General features: G+C 44.6%; 1 protein-coding gene across 1 annotated transcript; it reads right to left on the bottom strand.

The window, feature by feature from the left end:
- Window positions 1-1,647: 1,647 nt before the first annotated feature.
- Window positions 1,648-11,610, bottom strand: prokr1b (prokineticin receptor 1b). The gene is made up of 2 exons (XM_072580138.1): window positions 10,847-11,610; window positions 1,648-3,172 (listed from the first exon to the last, which is right to left on the bottom strand). Exons 1-2 carry the CDS (start codon window positions 11,275-11,277, stop codon window positions 2,479-2,481), a joined length of 1,125 nt encoding a protein of 374 aa, XP_072436239.1. The 5' UTR covers window positions 11,278-11,610; the 3' UTR covers window positions 1,648-2,478.
- Window positions 11,611-19,656: the final 8,046 nt, after the last annotated feature.

Here is a 19,656-nt window from a genome sequence, read left to right as displayed (position 1 = left end):
GCAGTCAAAATACCACTTGTACAAATCTCACACCATCTCTACACTTCAGTCGGTTTAAGTCACTCACTACTCCAACCTTCTGATTGGAACTGCAGATAGTTCCAGGAAGGAGCTACACCTACTTAAACATACTCAGCTTCAAGTAACCTCTTCAGGGCTTGCTCCAACATCTCTAGTCTTGGATTAAAGTTGCCTGTTTAATCTTGGGTAACTGAGTTCACTGTATATCCTTTACTTCTCAGGAATACAACTCGATACATTTAGTCGATTCCTAGGGCTTCACAGGACTGTTGTAAACATGATGCAAAACTTTAAATAATTATATCTTTCCGAGCTATGAGTGTTTCCCTTAGGCTTTAAGAAACATTTCCTGACCTTCTAAGTAGGAACTTGTCTGTCTTGTTGGGGGGGGGGGGGAGGGAGGGGTCATAAAACTCTCCTAATGTCCACTGAGACCCAGTAATTCTAAAGCTAAAGGTCAAACCCCTCTGGTTTAAATTAAATCAACATGGTTTCAGAAATACTGACAAGTTAACTATTAACTTTGGATAGCCAGAAATTCCACATTACTAACTCACAAACTAAAAATCCAAACCAGCACTAAACAACATTAAAACATACAAATATATTTACTTCACATAGAGTTGAGTCAGTATCATGTTTCCAGATAAAACCAAAGAAAAGTATCATAAATGGCACATGAAATAGGAGCAGGATTAGAACGTAAGGCTCCTATACTTTCTTCCTCTATTCATTAAGGTTATGATCTCAGTTTCACTATCCCTCCCTATTACTATGTCCTTGTATTAGTTTCCTTTATTCATCAATACATCAAGTTGTAACTTCATAGAATCCCCACAGTGTGGGGATAGACCATTTGGCCCATCAAGCCCACATCAACCATCCAAAGAGCATCCCACTCCATCCCTGCATTTCCCATGGCTAATCCACCTAGTCTGCACACTATGGGTAATTTCCCTGGCCAATTCACAATAACCTACACATCTTTGGATTGTGGGAAGAAACTGGAACAAACCCGCACAGACAGGGGCAAGAGAATGTGCAAACTCCACACAGACAGTTGCCCAAGGCTAGAATCGAACCCGGGTCCCCAGCACTGTGAGACAGCAGTGCTAACCCCTGAGCCACCGTGCTGTCCCTTGTAATAATGATAATCCCCATAGCCTATTGAATAACATTGTTTTTAAAACCACTAACACAGACTTTCCTTTTGTCCCTTTTTACAACTTTACCCTGGCTTAAAACCTGGTGTTTTCAAACTTTTCTCTTCTGAAGATCACCCACCCACAACTGCTTCTCTAGTTACAGAAGCTGTCAGACTTACAAAATATCCTCAGCATTTGTTACGGACAATGTTCATCCTTTAACACCCCTCAAGGAAAATCTTTCCCTCCTTGCATTCTCTCTAGCCATTTTCATTCATTTAATTTCCAAACCAGATTATCTCAAATATTAAATAATCATTTGCTGCTAACAGTTACAGGATGTGTTCCCTGAACCATGTATTTTTTTTGAAAGAAATCAATCTAAGTAAATGCACTAAATGGATCAGTTTCATTATAATTCTTTTATTCATGTTTTTGCTTCAACCACATCAGTCTTCAATCCTGTACAATATTTGCTGTTACTGGAAACAAAGGTGATAACAAAAGCAATTGTGGAACCTCATTCTCTGTTAAGCTTAAGCACGGGGTAAGTTTACGTAGCCACTTTTCTGAATTTATAATACATCAAGACACAAATAAACAACAATTGCAGTTTGACCTGGAGACAGCAATGCATGGGAAATAGAGGGATTTATGACACAACACAACACATTACAGACAGCATTTGCTTCCATATAACTGGTGCTACTTCCTGTTCAAGTACATACAAAGAGTATTGAATGACCCAGGTTCAATTCCAGCCTCGGATGATGTCTGGTGGAGCTTGCACATTCTCCCCATGTCTGCATGGGTTTCCTCCCATAGTCCAAAGATGTGCAGGTTAGGTGGGTTGGTCACGCTAAAATGCCTATAGCATCCAGGGATGTGCAGGCTAGGTGGGTTAGCCATCGGGAATGTAGAGATAGGGTTGGGGGCTGGGTCTGGATGGGATGCTGTTGGAGGGTCAGTGTGGATTTGTTGGGCTGAATGGCCTGTTTCCACACAGTAGGGAATTTATGATTCTTCTTCCCCTTCACTAGAATGCATAAAGGATTGTGGCAGGACAGGTACAGTACCATTACAGTACAGGGAGTGTAAATCCCTCCACATTATTTAGTCAAGCACTCACAGGGCAGCTACACAGAGACCTCATTCCAGCCTTGGTCCAAACATGGACAAGAGAACTGAAGCCCAGAGCTGAGGTGAATGCGATTGGCCTTGACATCAAGGCAGCATTTGACCGCCAGTCCCTCTGAACTCTCTGTCAATGGGATGGGGAAGCCTTACAGATACTCGACATCATTGCAAGGTGCTACTGGAGTTGCATTTGCTCGACTTCATCTGACCCCGGCATCCCAGTCGTTCTCAGATCTTGGCCTGATCTGCTACTGCCACCAGAAGTGGATCTAAACCTTGTGAGAATCATTTTCTTGACGTATTTCATGGTGCTGCTCTTGACGGTGACAAAACATATAGTGTTGATCATACTGTTGCTCATGGCAATGCATTCGACAACGTAGAAGACCGTAATGTAGTGTTTCAGCTTCAAAACTAGTGTGGGGTGGAAATCGCGAATTATGGTGAAGGTATAATAGGGAGCCCAGCAGAGAATGTAAATAGTTAGTATGCCCATGAGCACCAACACAGTCTTCCTCCTACACTTCAGCCGCCTCCGTATCTGCTCGGTTTGGAAACCAGGCACACTCTTAAACCAGAGCTCTCGGGAGATCTGGGCGTAGCAGAGACCCATGCTCAGCGAGGGACCCAGGAACTGTAGGACGAAGATGAAGAGGGAGTAGGATTTGTAAGAGACCTGCTGCTCTCTTGGCCAGATCTGTCCACAGAAGATCTTGTTCTGCGAGTTGGAGTGTGGGATGGTGACCTCAGTGGTGAAGTAAGCGGAGGGGATGGCCATGAGCAGAGAGGCACCCCACACCAGGCCGATCAGCACATAGGCAGTCTGGTACTTCATCCTGGGCTTCAGGGGATGTACAATGGCTAGATATCTGTGGCAAAAGGAAATAATAATGAGAACCCAGCACTGCACAATACACAGCACTCTACAACATCCACCCCTGTACACTCCAACCAATGTACATTCCGACCACTATACACTCCGACCACTATGCACTCTGACCCTTGTACAACATCCAACAGCATGCAACATCCATCCACATCCACTCCTGATCACTATCCAAAATTCATCAACATGCAACATCTACCACAGTGCAACATTCAGTCCCATACAACATCCATCACTTTACAACTTCTGCCAATCCACAATGTCCATTCCTGTATATGGAGCGCACCTTTTCAAGTATATCGCTAGTTTGGTGAGTAGGGGAGTGAAATGAAAGGTTCAGTTCTTTTTATCTAAATCAAATCTTTCTAGTCACCAATTATCATTTAACAGAAATTTCATCTTACATTTCTTCCTGGGTTGGGTAGTGATCAGCCAGTTCTCTCCTGGAGAGCAAGGTCGAAATCAGTTAAGTCACTGGTCTAGTTGGGGTTCTGTAATTGCAACAGTCATAGAATCAGGGTATCAAGGGGCAAACATTCCACTGGTTAGAGTCAGACCTGGCACAAAGGAAGATGGTTGTAGTTGTGAGGGTCAGTCATGTCAGCTCCAGGACATCTCTGCAGGAGTCCCTCAGGGTAGAGTCCTAGGCTCAACAATTGCCAGCTGCTTCATCAATGACCTTCCCTCTGTCATAAGGTCAGAAGTGGGAATGTTCACCGATGACTGCACAGTGTTCAGCACCATTGCATCTCCTCAGATACTAAAGCAGTCCATGCTCAAATGCAACAAGATCGGGACAAAGTCCAGGCTTGGGCTGACAAGTGGCAAGTAATATTCGTGCCGCACAAATGCCAGACAATGACCATCACCAATAAGAGACAATCTAAACACTGCCTCTTGACATTCAACGGTATTGCCACCACCATCAACATTCTTGGGGTTACCATTGACCAGAAACTCAACTGGACTCACCACATAAACACAATAGCTCCAAAAGCAAGTCAGAGACGAGGGATACAGCGGCAAGTAACTCACCTCCTGTAAGTCTATCCACAATCTACAAGGCACAAGTCAGCAGTGTGATAGAATACTCCTCACTTGCCTGGATGGGTGCAGCTTCAGCAACGTTCAAGAAGCTTGACACCATCCAGAACAAAGTAACTGCTTGATTGGCACCACATTTACAAATGGCATGGTGGCACAGTGGTTAGCACTGCTGCCTCACAGCGCCATGGACATGGGTTCAATTCCCACCTCAGGCAACTCTCTGTGTGGAGTTTGCACATTCTCCCCGTGTCTGTGTGGGTTTCCTCCCACAGTCCAAAAATGTGCAGGTTAGGTGAATTGGCCATACTAAATTGCCCGTAGTGTTAGGTGAAGGGATAAATATAGGGGAATGGGTCTGGGTGGGTTCCGCTTTGGTGGGTCGGTGTGGACTTGTTGGGCCGAAGGGCCTGTTTCCACACTGTAAGTAATCTAAACATTTGATCCCTCCACCACTGGTGCTCAGTCGCAGCAGTGTGTACTATCTACAAGATGCACTGCAGAAATTCACCAAAGATCCTCAGACAGCAGCTTCCAAACCCATGACCACTTCCATCCAGAAGGAGAAGGGCAGCAGGTACTTGGGAACACCTTCCCCTCCAAACCACTCACCGCCCTGACTTGGAAATATACCACTGTTCCTTCACACAGTCATTGGGTCAAAATCCTGGAATTCCCTCCCTACCAGCATTGTGGATCAACCCACAGCACGTGGACTGCAGCGGTTCAAGAAGACAGCTCACCCCCACCTTCTCAAGGGGCAACTAGGGATGGGCTATCAATGCTGGCCTAGCCAACGACACCCAAGTCCCATAAATGAATAAAACAAAATACAGCATGCAAACAGACCCTTCAGTCCAACCAGTCCATGCCAACCTAAACCAGTCCCACCCGCCTGCTCTTGGCCCATATCCCTCCAAATATCTTTTAAATGTTGTAATTGTGCCAATAGCCACCACTTCCTCAGGAAGTTCATTCCACACTTGAACCATCCTCTGTGTAAAACATTTGCCTCTCATGTCTTTTTAAAAATCACTATCTTAAAAATGTGCCTCCTAATCTTGAGATCTCCCATCTGAGGGTAAAGACAACTACCATTAACTATTCCTTTACCTCTCATTATTTTATGAACTTCTATAAGGTTACCTCTGAAATGTTGTGCACTCCAGTGAAAGAAGTCCCAGCCTATCCAGTCTTTCTTTATAACTCAAACCTCCCATACCCAGCAAAATTCTAGTAAATCTCTTCTGAATGCTCTACAGCTTAATAATATCCTTCCTGTAAGAGGGCGACCAGAGATTTTATACTGGTGGGTTTGCCTGGACAGAGTGGATGTTGGGAAGATGTTTCCACTGGTAGGAGATACTAGGACCTGATGGCACAGGCGAAGAGGAAAGGGAAGACCTTTTAGAATGGAGATAAGAGAAACATCTTCAGCCAGAGAGTGGGGAATCTATGGAACTAATTGCCACAGAAGGCAGTGGAGGTCAGGTCATTGAATATACTTAAGACTGAGATGGATAGGTTCAAGGGAGTATCAAGGGTTATGGGGAGAAAGTGGGAAACTTATCAGCCATGATTGAATGATGGAGCATTCAAAGGGCTGAATGGCTTAATTTCTGCTCCCGTGTCTTATTGTCTTATGGTCTAACTGGACACAATAGTCCAGAAGAGGCCTCACCAATGTCCTGTACAACTTCAATATGCCATCCCAACTCCTATCCTCAAAGGACTGAGCAATGAAGGCAAAGTGTGCTAAATGCCTTCTTAACCATGCTGTGATGCAAATTTCAAACCTCAATCATCTGTGTCACTTCGAGTGTAATTTAGAGGTTGGAGTACACTTCATCAGTAAGAGAAGCTTGAACAAGAGTGTAACGCTGAGAGATGATGGGTGAAGGAGTTGGTGAGGAGAGAAGGGAGGTTCTCTTTTATCTACCTTTGTCCAGGAGACTGAGAGTTGAGAAACTACACAAATGGGGACAGACATCTGATGGGACTCTGACTCTGTGAAACCCCTTCTTAAAGATCTTCTGAGAAAGTTAAAAGGTGACCTCACACGAAATGAATGTGTGATTTTGTTGATGAGTACTTTGCTTGGTTTTAAAGTCGAGAAAATGTATTAGTAATTGTAAGGTTTTATTAGCATTTGTTAGGTTTAGTGGCAATGATAAAGCTTATTGGGATAATTAGTTAATTATCTATATCAATGATTTGAACAAAGGGGCTGAATGCATGGTTGCTAAGGCAGCTGATGATGTCACCAAGCAGATAGGAAGGTAAGTGTCAAGGCAAGGTAGACAGTCAGCAAAAGGAGATGAACAGACAAAGTGAACAGGCAAGAAGAAAAACCTGATGGGAGTATAATGTAGGAAATGTGAACTTGTTCACTTTGGCAGGAAGAATAGAAAGGCAGCTTTCTATCTACACTGAAAGAGATTGCAGAAGTACAGAGGGATCTGGGTGTCCTGGTACATGAATCACAAACCATTAGTCTGCAGTTGCAGCAAGTGAATAGGAAGGTCAATGGAACGTTGGTTATTTCCACAGGAATGGAATATAAAAATCAGGATGTTTTACTGTAGCTATATAGGACATCAGTGAGACCATACCTGAAGTACAGTTTTGGTCTCCTTATTAAAATATAGTCAAGGCCCTATTTGACCCATTCCTGGGTTACTGGACCTATTCCAATGAGGGAAGGATGAACAGGTTAGACTTATATCTGCTGGGGTTTTGAAGGTTGAGCGGTGATCTCACTGAAACTTACAAGATCCTGAGGTGACTGGTTACCGAGGAGGTTTCCTCTTGTGGTGAAATCTGAAATTGGGATATGGTTTAAACAAAAGGTCTCAGTTTTAAGTGAGCGATGAGGCTTTTTTCTTCTGTCAGAGGGTTATTAGAGTGTGAAATTCTCTTCCCCAGAAGGTAGTGAAGGCTGGGTCTTTATATTTATTCAAAGCAGAGTTAGAGCTTTCATAAATAAGAGGGTCGATGGTTATGGGGGACAGACAGGAAGGTGGATTTGAGACCACAATCAGCTGAGCCCTGATTGAACTATGATGTAGTAGGCTCAAAGGGCCGAATGGCCTACTCCTGCTCCTAACACCCATGTTCAATGTAATGTGCACCACTGTACAGCACCTACTTTATATAACACCTACCGATTTACAACATCCATCAATATGCAACTTTAACCGATATACACAAAACTCACTAATCTACAATGTCCACCAATCACCAATACACAACACTCACCAGTATAACAACTCGCCAATGTACAACATTGAACAGCATACAACACCCATCAGTATACAAAACTCACAATTTTACAACACCCAATAACATACAATACCTACCTCTGTACAAATTTCACCAATACAGAATACCCACTGATATACAATGTCTACCAGTAGAAGCATCCAACAACATACAACACCCAACAATACACGGCATCACAAACATACAACACATGCTCATATATAACCATGAACATACAATATCTGTACACAGCGCTTTATAAAGTGCATCTGCAAATTTAGACTAAGAACGTTGATTCTGCCCATGATGGAAACAAAGTGTAGCAGTTGTATGAACACACCATTCATATCCTTTTCAATGTTCGTGAGACACAAACCTATTGTAAATAGCTGAAATAAAAGGTAAAAGTTGAATTCTGAAAAATCCATTTGGATAATTGGAGACACTAGATTGTGGTTTTCTAGAAACCTAGAAATGTGAAGGCCATTGTGTTAAATCTTGATAAATGATATTTCCTTGTGTGTTTTTAGTCTGTTTCTATCACATGTGCACTCAAAATAATTCAAGTTTAAAATGCACACAAGTTTTGAAACTGTGACCATCACTCTGTAAAGCAGCCATTTGATTAATTACAAACTCATCACTACACACTACTGATAGACTTCAGCATGTAATCATTTAACAATATGTTTCTTTTGTAAGGAAAACAGTTTTTAAGAGTGACAGTTTCCCATTTGGGCTTAAAACATATCCCTGTACCTCACTCCTAAAACAGAGTAAGTCCAGGTTGCGGTTTCGAAGTTGCTAAGGGCCAAATCTTGTTTTGTTGGAGTCTTGCCATCAGGTGTGGACAATATTAACAAAATGAATAAACAAAACTAAAATGCAAAACACTGGAGATGTTGAAGATCTGACAGGAAAACAGAAAATGGTGGAAAATCACTCAATAAGTCTAGCCATCTCTGGAGAGAGAGAGAGAGAAAGAGGGATGATTCAGGTGAAAGATCACAGACAGTGAAACATTAATGTCCTCTCCTTACCACCACGCAGGCTGACTGACCTGTTGAATACTTCCAGAACTTTTAGTTTTTGATTAATACTGCACTGGACCATCCCCCTAAAATGGGGAAGGTTGTTTTTCTGGAATTTGTTTTATTTTAATAATTAAAAGGCTGTGTATTGCTGGGGAAGGGGATCTTGGTTTCCTGAAAGGGTTCATGATCTGAGGGAGAGGTCAGATGCTGCTTTGCAAACTGGACAGTCTTGCTGATGTGCCAGTGACTGATAGCACTCACATCTTCGCCTTGCTGAGATTTCCAGGCAAAGAAACAAACAGATCATTAAATGGCCTGAGCTAGACACCACAGTCACAATGACTTAAGGGGTTTGGAAACGGGAAATGAATGGTGTTTAAAATCATTGTTGGATAAATCCAAATCTGCACAGTCGCAAATCAGCTACAATATTACTTGTTGGGTTTGATGTCTCTGATTCCCTATCTGCCACTAACTTTCTTTTTCTCTGTCCCTGACTTTCTGTCTCTCTCTCTCTCTCCCTGCCTCTGACTTCTTTTGTCTTTATCTTTCCCTCTGTCTTCTCTCACTGTCTCTGCCCATAAAGCATAGGAGAAGAAGTGAGCCATTTGGTCCATCAAGTCTGTTCTGCCGTTCAATGAAGTCATGAAGTCATCTGATAATCCTCAATTCCATTTTCCTGCCATTTCCCCATTCCCTTACTGATTAAAGAAGTATCCCGGTACACTCTTCCTGTGTCTCTTTCTGTCTCTCTTTGTCTCCATCTTTCTCTCTCTCTGTCTCGGTCTGTCTCTCTCACCCATTGTCTGTCTCAGTCTCTGATATTTCTCTTTCCTTCCAACTCTATCACTCACTATGTCCTCTCTCTGTCCATCCTATCTCTCCCTGTCACTCTCTCTGCCACTGTCCACAAAGCTTAGTAGTAGGCCATTCAGCCCATCAGGTCTGTAATTCAATGAAATCACAACTGATTTAAAAATTCTTTACTCCCTTTCCCACCTTTCCGCCCTTTTCTTGCCTTGATTCCTTAACTGAATAAAAATGTAAGACTCTATCTGAACTTGTCTCTCTGACTCTTTCTATCTCTCTTTCTCTGACTCACTTTGTGTGTGTGTCTCTCTCTCTCTCTGTCTATTAATGTCTGTATCTCTCTCAGTCTTGCTACCTTTTCTCTGACTCTGTCCGTCTCTGTACATGTCCCTCTCTTCCTCTCTGTCTGTCTCTCTGTCTCTCTCTCTCTCTCTCTGTTTTCTTTGACTCTCTCTGCCTCTGTATCTCTCTGTCCCTATCCTTTTTTCTCTGGCTCTGTGCCTCTCTTTTGTGTCATGCTTTTGAGTGTGTCTCTGTCTTTCTTTTCTGTGTGTGTGTGTGTGTCTTTCTGTGTGTGTGTGTCTGTCTGTGTGTGTATGTGTGTCTCCCTGATTCTGTCCTCTCTTTTCTGTGACTGCGTCGCTGTCTGTCTTTCCCTCTTGTCCCTGTGATTGTGTATGTGTGTGATTGTATGTGTGTCCGTGTCTCTGTGATTGTGTCTGTGTTATTGCATGTTTGCCTGTGTGAGTATGTCTCTGTGTGTGTCTCAGTGTAGTGATTGTGTCTGTGTGTGTGTATGTATGTCTATGTGTGTGGCTGTGTGTCTCTGTGTGTGTATGACTATTGTGTTTGCCTGTGTGTATATCTCTGTGTATGTGTGTGTGTATGTCTGTATATATTTGTATGTGTATGTCTCTATGTATGTGTGTATGTTTCTGTGTGAGTGTGTGAGATTGTATTTGAGTGCGTCTGTGTGAGTGTTTGTGTATCTCTGAGTGTGTGTGTCTGTGCGTGTGTCTCAGTCGCTGTGTCTGTCTGTGTATGTGTGTGTTTGTGTGTGTCTGTGTGTATCTCTGTGTGAGTGTGTGTATCTCTGTGTGTCTCTGTGTCCATGTGTGTCTCTGCGTGTATCTGTGTGTGTCTGTGTCTCTGTGTGAGTATTGGTGTATCTGTGTCTGTGTGTGTGTCTGTGTGAGTGTGTGTCTATCTCTGTGTGTGTCTATGTATGCCGATGTGTGTCTCTGTGTCCTTGTGTGTCTCTGCGTGTATCTATGTGTGTCTGTATCTCTGTGTGAGTGTGTGTATCTCTGTGTGTCTCTGTATGTCTATAATTGTCTCTGTGCCCTTGTGTGTCTCTGCGTGTCTGTGTCTCTGTGTGAGTGTGGGTGTATCTGTGTGTGTGTGTGTGTGTGTGTCTGTGCCCTTGTGTGTCTCTGCGTGTCTGTGTCTCTGTGTGAGTGTGGGTGTATCTGTGTGTGTCCCTAGTTAACCCAAGTCCCCTCCCTTACCGGTCGATGGCGATGGCTAGCAGCGCGTTAGTGGAGACAGACAGGGAAGCGGTGCGGAGGTAGTTGACCGAGGCACACAGAGCGTGGCCATGCTCCCAGGACAGTTGCTTGACCACATAGTAATCCATCTCGAAGGGGCAGCAGAGCACAGCCACCAGCATGTCCGAGACGGCCAGGTTAGCGAGCAGGAGGCTGGTCAAGCTGCGGCGCTGCCTACAGCGAACCAGGCTCACAATGAACAGCAAGTTGCCGAGTCCACACACCAGCATGATCCCGACCAGAGTCACCCCGACCACGGTCCGAGCCGCCTCGAAGCTCCGGTCCGTCATGAAGTCCTGGCTGTCCAAGCGGGCGGTGTCATAGTCCAAGAGGCTGCAGCTCAGGTTCCTCAGCTCCCCAGTCCAAGGGGCTTCACTACAGCTTTCCCCCATCCTCCCAGACCCCCCACAACATGTGGAAGGTCAGCTCGCTGATAGACAGCCCTGGCACCAAAGCCTGGGACAATCCGGAGACACCAGGTCCTGCAGCAAACCTGGGCTCTGAGGAAGAGTTGGAGTGCTCTGGAGAGGGTACCTGTGCCTGTTGCTTCCTTGCACACTGACGGTGTGGAGTCGAGTGAGCGAGCCCACGGCAGCACTGCAACAACTCGCGCCTCATTGCTCTGAGAGCTGTCCCTTTCTCTTACTGCGTGGGATGTGACTCATCGACTTCCAGGAGATTCCTGCGGAAAGGACTTTTGCCCCCAAACGAGAACCACTTCGGTCTATTTCGCACCCGGCTGCAAAAATTAAAGTGGAACAAGGGGAGAGAACATTGAAATGAAACCGTGTGGAAAATAAGGGGTTTTAACCGAGTTGGATGCTACCACGTTGTTAAACTATTTTTACAGCTGAAGAGTCCAGGAAAGGTTAGCTCGCTCTCTCTTCCTCCATGGATACTGCCTGACCCGCTGAGTTTTCCAGTATTTTTCAGTATCTTTCCAGTTCCTCTCCCACTCTGGCCCATTACGGCTGTTGTATCACAAGCGCACAGTCCGCATTAACCCAGGAATCTCTCAGACCCAACCCTCCCACACAGACACTGGACTCTTCCCATTGAAGGACAGAGGGTGCTGAGGGGGTCCTGAGGAGCTCATCCCTCATTCCCCTTGCTGGGGAGAACCAGGACGAGGAGACACAGTCAAATCTACCATGTCTCCCTTCCATTTAACATTACTGAGGCTGCTGGAAATCAGAAACAACAAAACCGAACCACATCTGCTGAGCTTTTCTTGCAATTTCTTTTTTTTGACTCCCTTCCACTGTCTCCCTCAGGGAGTGATTAGAAAACAGAACCCTCTTTCCTGGGGAGTAGATGAGGCTGCGCCTTTGAATTACACTTTTCAAAGACAGATCACTGTATGTGCAGGCAAGCAGCTGGGACTGAGACCACAGTCAGAACAGTCTCCATCTTATTCAATGTTAATGGAGGGGCTGAATGGCCTCCAGCTGTTCCTATGTTCATTGGTACATTTGAGCCTTGAGCCTGGCCCTGAAGAAACCACCCTCGTCCTCTCATCTTTCACAGGAGAACTGCCACTTCTAAAGCAGGAAGTTTTTTTTTAAGATTAGATTAGAATCCCTACAGTGTGGAAACAGACCATTTGGCCCAACAAGTCCACACTGACCCTCCAAAGAGTAAACCACACAGACCCATTCCCCTACCCTATATCTACCCTGACTACTGCACCGAACACTGTGGGCAGTTTAGCATGGCCAATTAACCTGACCTGCAAATCTTTGGACTGTGGGAGGAAACCGGAGCACCCGGAGGAAACCCACGCAGACCCGGGTAGAACGTGCAAACTCCACACAGACAGTCGCCCGAGGCTGGATTTGAACCTGGGTCCCTGGCGCTGTGAGGCAGCAGTGCTAACCACTGAGCCATCATGCCGCCCTGGAGAAAGAGAAGGAAAGAGAGGTCTGGGACCAGAGGGTACAGCCTCAGAATAAAGGGGCTCCAATTTCAGACTCAGATGGGGAGGAATGTCTTCTCTCAGAGGGTTGTGAGTCTTTGGAACTCCTTGTCTCAGAGAGCTGTGGGGGTAGAGTCCTTGTGTCTATTTAAGGCTGAGATAGATTCTTGATCAGTCAGGGAACAAAGGGTTATGGGGATAGGACAGGAGGTTAGACATGAAGAATCTTGGAACAGCCTTTTGAATGGCAGAGCAGGCTTGAGGGGCTGAATGGCCTGGTCCTGTTCCTATTCCTTATGCTGTTATGGAGAAAGTCACTTTTAGTTTGGCTAGTGAGACTGGTGATTGTTTGATGGCATTTCCCACAATATTGAGGTCCAGCTCCTTTTATCTACAAACCAGCACCAACTCAGTGTGTGTCGAGCCCACCCCAATAGTGCAGCAGCTCTGTCCCAGCCTGTGAGCTGGGGGCTTTGTGTACAAGTCCTGCTTCACTCAGTGGTCAAGGAAGGGGTATTTCAAGCACAACCAATCAGGGTGCGTATTAACCTGCAAATCCTTCCAGTGTGCCAGTCAATGTGATCAGGGTTGGTCATCCAATTTATCAGGGAGGTAAAAACAATGACTGCAGATACTGGAAACCAGATTCTGGATTAGTGGTGCTGGAAGAGCACAGCAGTTCAGGCAGCATCCAAGTAGCTTCGCAATTGACGTTTCGGGCAAAAGCCCTTGATGGAGGGCTTTTGCCCGAAACGTCGATTTCGAAGCTACTTGGATGCTGCCTGAACTGCTGTGTTCTTCCAATTTATCAGCCTATTCCTGTTCTTCTCCCATACCCTTAAACCCTAAGTGCTATATCCAACTCCTTGTTGAAATCATACACTGTTTTGGCCTCAGCTGCATCTGTGGTAGCCAATTCCACAGGCTAATCATTCTCTGAGTGAAGAAACTTCTCATCTCAGTCTGAAATGGCCCATATCCTTAGGCTGTGACCCCTGGTTCTGGATTCCCCGGGGAGGGAGAACATCCTTTCTGCACTTGCTCTGCCTCACTCAGCCCCAGCTCATTCTTCCTAAACTTCAGTGATTGCAGCCCTAACTGATGTAATCTCTCCTCATACATTCACAAGACTGCTCAATGTCACAAGGCACAACAAATTGCCTCACAAACCTTATTGAATTGTTTGAGGATATGACAAAACACATTGATGAAGGTAGAGCAGTGGATGTGGTGTAAATGGATTTTAGCAAGGTGTTTGATAAGGTGCCCCATGGTAGGCCCATTCAAAAAGTACGGAGGCATGGGACACAGGGAAATCTGGCTGTCTGGATACAGAATTGGCTGGCCCATGGAAGACAGAGGGTGATGGTAGATGCAAAGTATTCAGCTTGGAGCTCGGTGACCAGTGGTGTTCCGCAGGGATCGGTTCTGGGACCTCTGCTGTTTGTGATAGTTATAAATGGCTTGGATGAGGAAGTGGAAGGGTGGATTAGCAAGTTTGCTGATGACATGAAGGTTGGTAGAGTGGTGGATGGTGTGAAGGGCTGTTGTAGGTTGCAATGGGACATTGACAGGATGCAGAGCTGGGCTGATGGCAGATGGAGTTCAACCTGGAAAAGTGTGAAGTGATTCATTTTGGAAGGTCAAATTTGAATACAGAATACAGGATTAAAGGCAGGATTCTCGGCAGTGTGGAGGAACAGAGGAATCTTGGGGTCCATTAGCATAGATCCCTCAAAGTTGCCACCCAAGTTGATAGGATTGTTAAGAAGGCATATGGTGTGTTGGTTCTCATTAGCAGGGGATTTTGTTTAAGAGCTGCAAGGTTATGCTGCAGCTCTATAGAGCCCGGGTTAGATCATACTTGGAATATTGTGCTCAGTTCTGGTTGCCTCATGTGGAAGCTTTAGAGAGAGTGCAGAGGATGCTGCCTGGACTGGAGGGTGTGTCTTATGAAGAAAGGTTGAGGGAGCTAAGGCTTTTCTCATTGGAGTGAAGAAGGATGAGAGGTGACTTGATAGAGATGTACAAGATGATGACAGACATAGACAGAGTGGATAGCCAGAGACTTTTCTCAGGGCAGAAATGTCTATCATGAGGGGGCATAACGTTAAGGTGATTGGAGGAAGTTATAGGGGAGATGTCAGAGGTCGGTTCTTTACACAGAGTGTGGTGGGTGGGTGGAACGCACTGGCAGCAGTGGTGGTAGAGTACATTCGGGATATTTAAGCGACTCTTGGTTAGACACATGGAAGTTAATACAATGAAGGGTATGTAGGTTAGTCTGATCTTAGCGTAGGATGAAAGGCCGGCACAACATCAAGGGCTGAAGGGCCTGTACTATGCTGTGTTCTATGTTCTAAATGATACTGCATGTGAAGAGGGTGCTGATTGGATGGGAAATAGAATCTGATTAATCATACCTCTTCCAGAAAGAGATGTTAATTGCAGAAAAATGCAAAGATGAGGATTACTTATGAATGCAAGTAAACAGGACTAAAATGCGTGCACTCTCTCACACAAGGTGAGAACTTGGAGCCTTTGTGATAAAGACATATTGATTTAAAAAGTATGTGAAATATTCTTTGCACTTGCAAGGAAGATCATTTTGGGTCATTCCAAGGCTAAAGCTGTGGAGAGAAAACATTGATGCACTCCATCGTCCGAAACTCGATACAGGTACATAACCTGGAACTCACTGCCTGAATTGTTTTCTCGTCTACTGTAAACTGAACTTGTTTGGCCTGACTGTCTCAATACAGTCAATTTGCAGCTGAGTCTGTTTATTCCTGGATAAAAGGGGTGCAAGAAACCCCAAATTCAGACGACCTGAAGGAGGCCACTCCAGGTTGAGGTAGGAATATGTATTTTGCGGCCAGAGTGTTACATTGAACAAGGACGAACAGGGAGACTTTTCTGGACAAAAATGGACCTTGCTGGAAAAGCTCAGCAGGTCTGGCAGCATTTGTGGAGAAAAGTCAGAGTTAACATTTTGGGCCCTTCCTCTGAACTCTGATTTCTCTTCACAGACGCTGCCCGACCTGCTGGGGTTTTCCAGCAGTTTCTGTTTTTATATCTGATTTACAGCATCTGCAGTTATTTCAATTTTTATTACGACTTTTATGGAATTGGAGTCCTCTAAAACAGGTGAAATATTCCCTGTCAGCATCTTTCTTTCATGTTCCCTTTGTTCTTTTGACTAATTTTATTTATTCATTACCTCAAATTACTCTAGTTGCCTGCCAGCAATTTGTCATGCATTTCAGCAGATTGGAAACATTGCTATTTACAGTAAAACTTCCTGTCATCCACTGACCAGGTTTTATTGCCAGCCCTAAACTATATATCGACTGACTCAAAGACATTAATAATAATGTTAATAATTGTTCTGAAAGTGCAGAGTAAGCTTGCAGGACATTTGTGTTCTTTATATGGATGGTTGTTTTCTGCAATGGCCATCCTTGAGTCTGTGGTAGAATATGGCCTGTAATCCTTTCCCCTTACCTTACAGTGACTGCTAGTTGACTGTAGTAGGTTTCTGAAACCTGTTTTTTTTAACACTAGTGTACATAATATTGTTTTCTGTGAGTCCATCTCTCTCTCTAGTACACACTATTCCCTCCGTTACTCACTGCGTTCTAAACCCAGCTAATGTTAATACAGGACAAGTCAGATCCCAGAGTTAAACCTGGCTTGATAGACCATTTGTTTATGTCTTATTGATGTTTGCCACAGTGATCAGCCAATGATCAAGAGGCTGCCTATGTACTTTAAACAAAAGAAAAAAAAAGTTGGTTGCATAGAAGTAAAAGAAAAGCAACTGTTTTAAAAAGAAAGAATTGCATAAATCAGAAGGACTTGATTATTTTGCATTCACATCAACCCTACAGTTATCCAAAGCTCAATGAGGGGATTCCTAGTCTCTGTACTAAATCGCCTTTTACAGTTGGCACAGCTGCAATCAGTAAGTTTTCAGCAAATTTCTACTGTCACTTGATGCTATTTTCTTTAATCAATGAGACCTCAAACAAACTGTTAACTCAACTCACTTAATGATTGAACATGGGCTCCTTAATCTTATGTCTTCATCTGTCTTTTGAGAAGATCTTTCTCTCTGACACATCCACAGCCGTCCATTTCTGGCTTTCCTCTGAGTAGCCTTCCTTACCTGAGCGACCTATGCCTGGAGTGTTGTTAACAGCAGCGCTGCTGTTGAAGAGCTCTTCCCTCTGAATTAAGCTGTTCCTGTCTGAGTGACTATCCCTCTGACTGCCTTCCCTTTGTCTCCCTTTGTGTTACAAACCTTGGGACTGCAAAAGCCCGAGCACTTATCTCCCAAAGTGGCTCGCTGTTCATTTGGAAAATAAAAAAGACTTTGAAAAAGGTCGCTGTTCAAAATGACTGTCACCTTCTATAAAAGCGTCAAAATGAAAACTAATGACCATTTATCCTTCACTTTGCAACCTAAGTTCCCAAATAACAATGTGATCCCATGAACATTCATCACAACAGCCTCTTGCCTTTGAGTGCAGATGTCACTGTTACAACATGCTTGATATTACCAGTTCACATAGACTGTCGTTTGGGTATATTTTTGATTATTTAAACATCTGAACTAATGATCCACCAACATGAGTATAAACCCCATCATGGCAGTTATTGTAAATTGAATTTAGTTGATTGAATGACTCTGTACTGAGAAACTGTTGCCAGTTGTGGTGTCCTTAAAACAACTGGATTGTTGTAAGAACCATTAGGGAAGGGAATCTAACACCTCACCTTTCCTGGCCTACTGATGACTCTACACTTATAGTAAAAGGAGAGGATGGATCCTGTCGGGTTGTTCCCTGAGTAGACTGTCATTTGGCAGAATGCCTCATCACCAGAGCTTTCCAATTAGCACCAAACCATCGCTCGGCTGGTGGTGAGAAGGGCACTACCTGTCAGATCCTTCACATGCACCTGGATTCTCTGTGCCTCCAAGAGGATGCAGGGGATGTAGAAACTATCAGACATCTCCTTCTGGAATGTGGTTTTACAAACCAAGTCTGGAGGAAGGTGCAGTTGTGGCTTTTGTTGAGGTTCATCCCAAGCAGCTCCGTGATGCAGGACTCTGCTCTACAGGCTATTCCCTGGGACACACACTGAGACAACATTGACTGTGGTCTGGAGGACCATCACCTTGATGAAAGGCACTCTTTGGTCTGCCCAAATCCTGTTGGTCTTCCAGAGCAAGGAGTTGACCTCACCAGATGTTGCAGACTGGCATATTCCAAGGTCTAGGACTATGTGCTGAGGATGCGCTAAAGCTTGGGGCAGCTACCGACAAGGCGCAGTGGGGAAAGACCACCGTCTGAGGACTTTCTGCCAAAGTATAACAAAGGTCTGTTACGTTTTGAGATATGGTATAGTCTTAATGGGAATGTAAATAGTTCCCTTTCATTTTTTAGGAAATGCCTTTTTGTTGCAACTGGATTGAAGCTCTGACAAGGAATGTTAAACGTCCACTGGGTTTTATGCAAAGTCTATATGGGCCAGTTTTGTGTTTGTTATGTTACCTATAGATAATTTATGAATAAAGTATACTTTTGAAATAGAGAAAGGTAACTGCACATCCAGACCATTGACTCTAAGAGCCCTCTGAAACTGTCCCAGCAAATACAACCAGGAATAAGAAATATATGCAGGCTCTAGTCACCAACACCAACTCCTGTGATTGAGATGGCCCTAGCCAGTTGTACATACTTTCAAATAAACCTGTTACAGAGTTGTTATGACACTCCTCTGGAATAGGTGGGACCTGAACCCAGGCCTCCTGGCTTAGAGGTAGGGACACTACCACTGTGCCACAATAGCCTTAAAGCCACTCAGCTGTCTGCATCAAGATGGCTCGCTACTGCCCTCTCAAGTGCAATTAAGGCTCAGCAAGAAACATTGACCCAGCCTACATTACCCATGGTCCCTGGAAGATTTCTCTGTGTCACTTAATCTCTAAGATAGGGATCAGGCTTCTAGCTGTCTTTGTTTCCTTCTTAATGACCATTAATGTTAAACATTTCATTAGTCTTGCCCACACAAATCCTGAGGATTACATTTCCAGCTACTTTGACCTCCATCTCCTTCTAGGGTCTAGCACCTATTCCAGCGATCCCATTCCTATGAAACTGCCAGTTCCCCAGCTTCCCTGCTTGTCCCTCTTCCCAGCAAATGGTTCTGTGACCAAGTGTGGGCCACCGGCCTAAGCAGCTATGCCCAACATTAAATTGGCTGAATAGTTTCTGCAAGCGAGGCCTGATGGACTGCAAATAGACCAGGGTTACCGCAGGTCAGAAGCTAACAGGGACCAGCCCAGATCTGGATTGCATATCGAACAATGGGCGAGTTGGTATGTCCCGAAGCCCATTGACAGGTACTCAGCCAGAACAACAGGGGGAGACATTATGTTCCTGTGTTCCCCTGTTTCGGACTGACCACTTGGCACCATGGAGTAATCATATCTTAGGTAAGATCACCTGGTCTAACCTCATTGGCTGCTGTGACCCATGCCCTGTGACCCTATTGGCTGAAGTCAGGGAACATTCCAGAAGTGCTCAGAAAGGGGGATAAGAGGGGACACCTGGCAGCCATTCCCTCAGCCGATGAAGGCTCTGAGTCAGACCCACCTTTGTGTTGTGAAGACCCTGAGTGCCCTATCGATGGAGCTCAGTGAATTGGATCCAACCGACCAAGCAAGTTTCCTGGCATATATTTACCTTCAGTCAACATCAGGGCAACAAATTACCACCCCGTTACTGTTTCTGGGAGCTTGCTGTGCACAGCTTGACTCCTGCTTTACAACAGTGAACATCTATTGGCT

The sequence above is a fragment of the Chiloscyllium punctatum genome, chromosome 11 (assembly GCF_047496795.1).
Source record: "Chiloscyllium punctatum isolate Juve2018m chromosome 11, sChiPun1.3, whole genome shotgun sequence".
NCBI classification, from domain to species: domain Eukaryota; kingdom Metazoa; phylum Chordata; class Chondrichthyes; order Orectolobiformes; family Hemiscylliidae; genus Chiloscyllium; species Chiloscyllium punctatum.
This window is presented reverse-complemented; position numbering and strand designations above follow the sequence as displayed.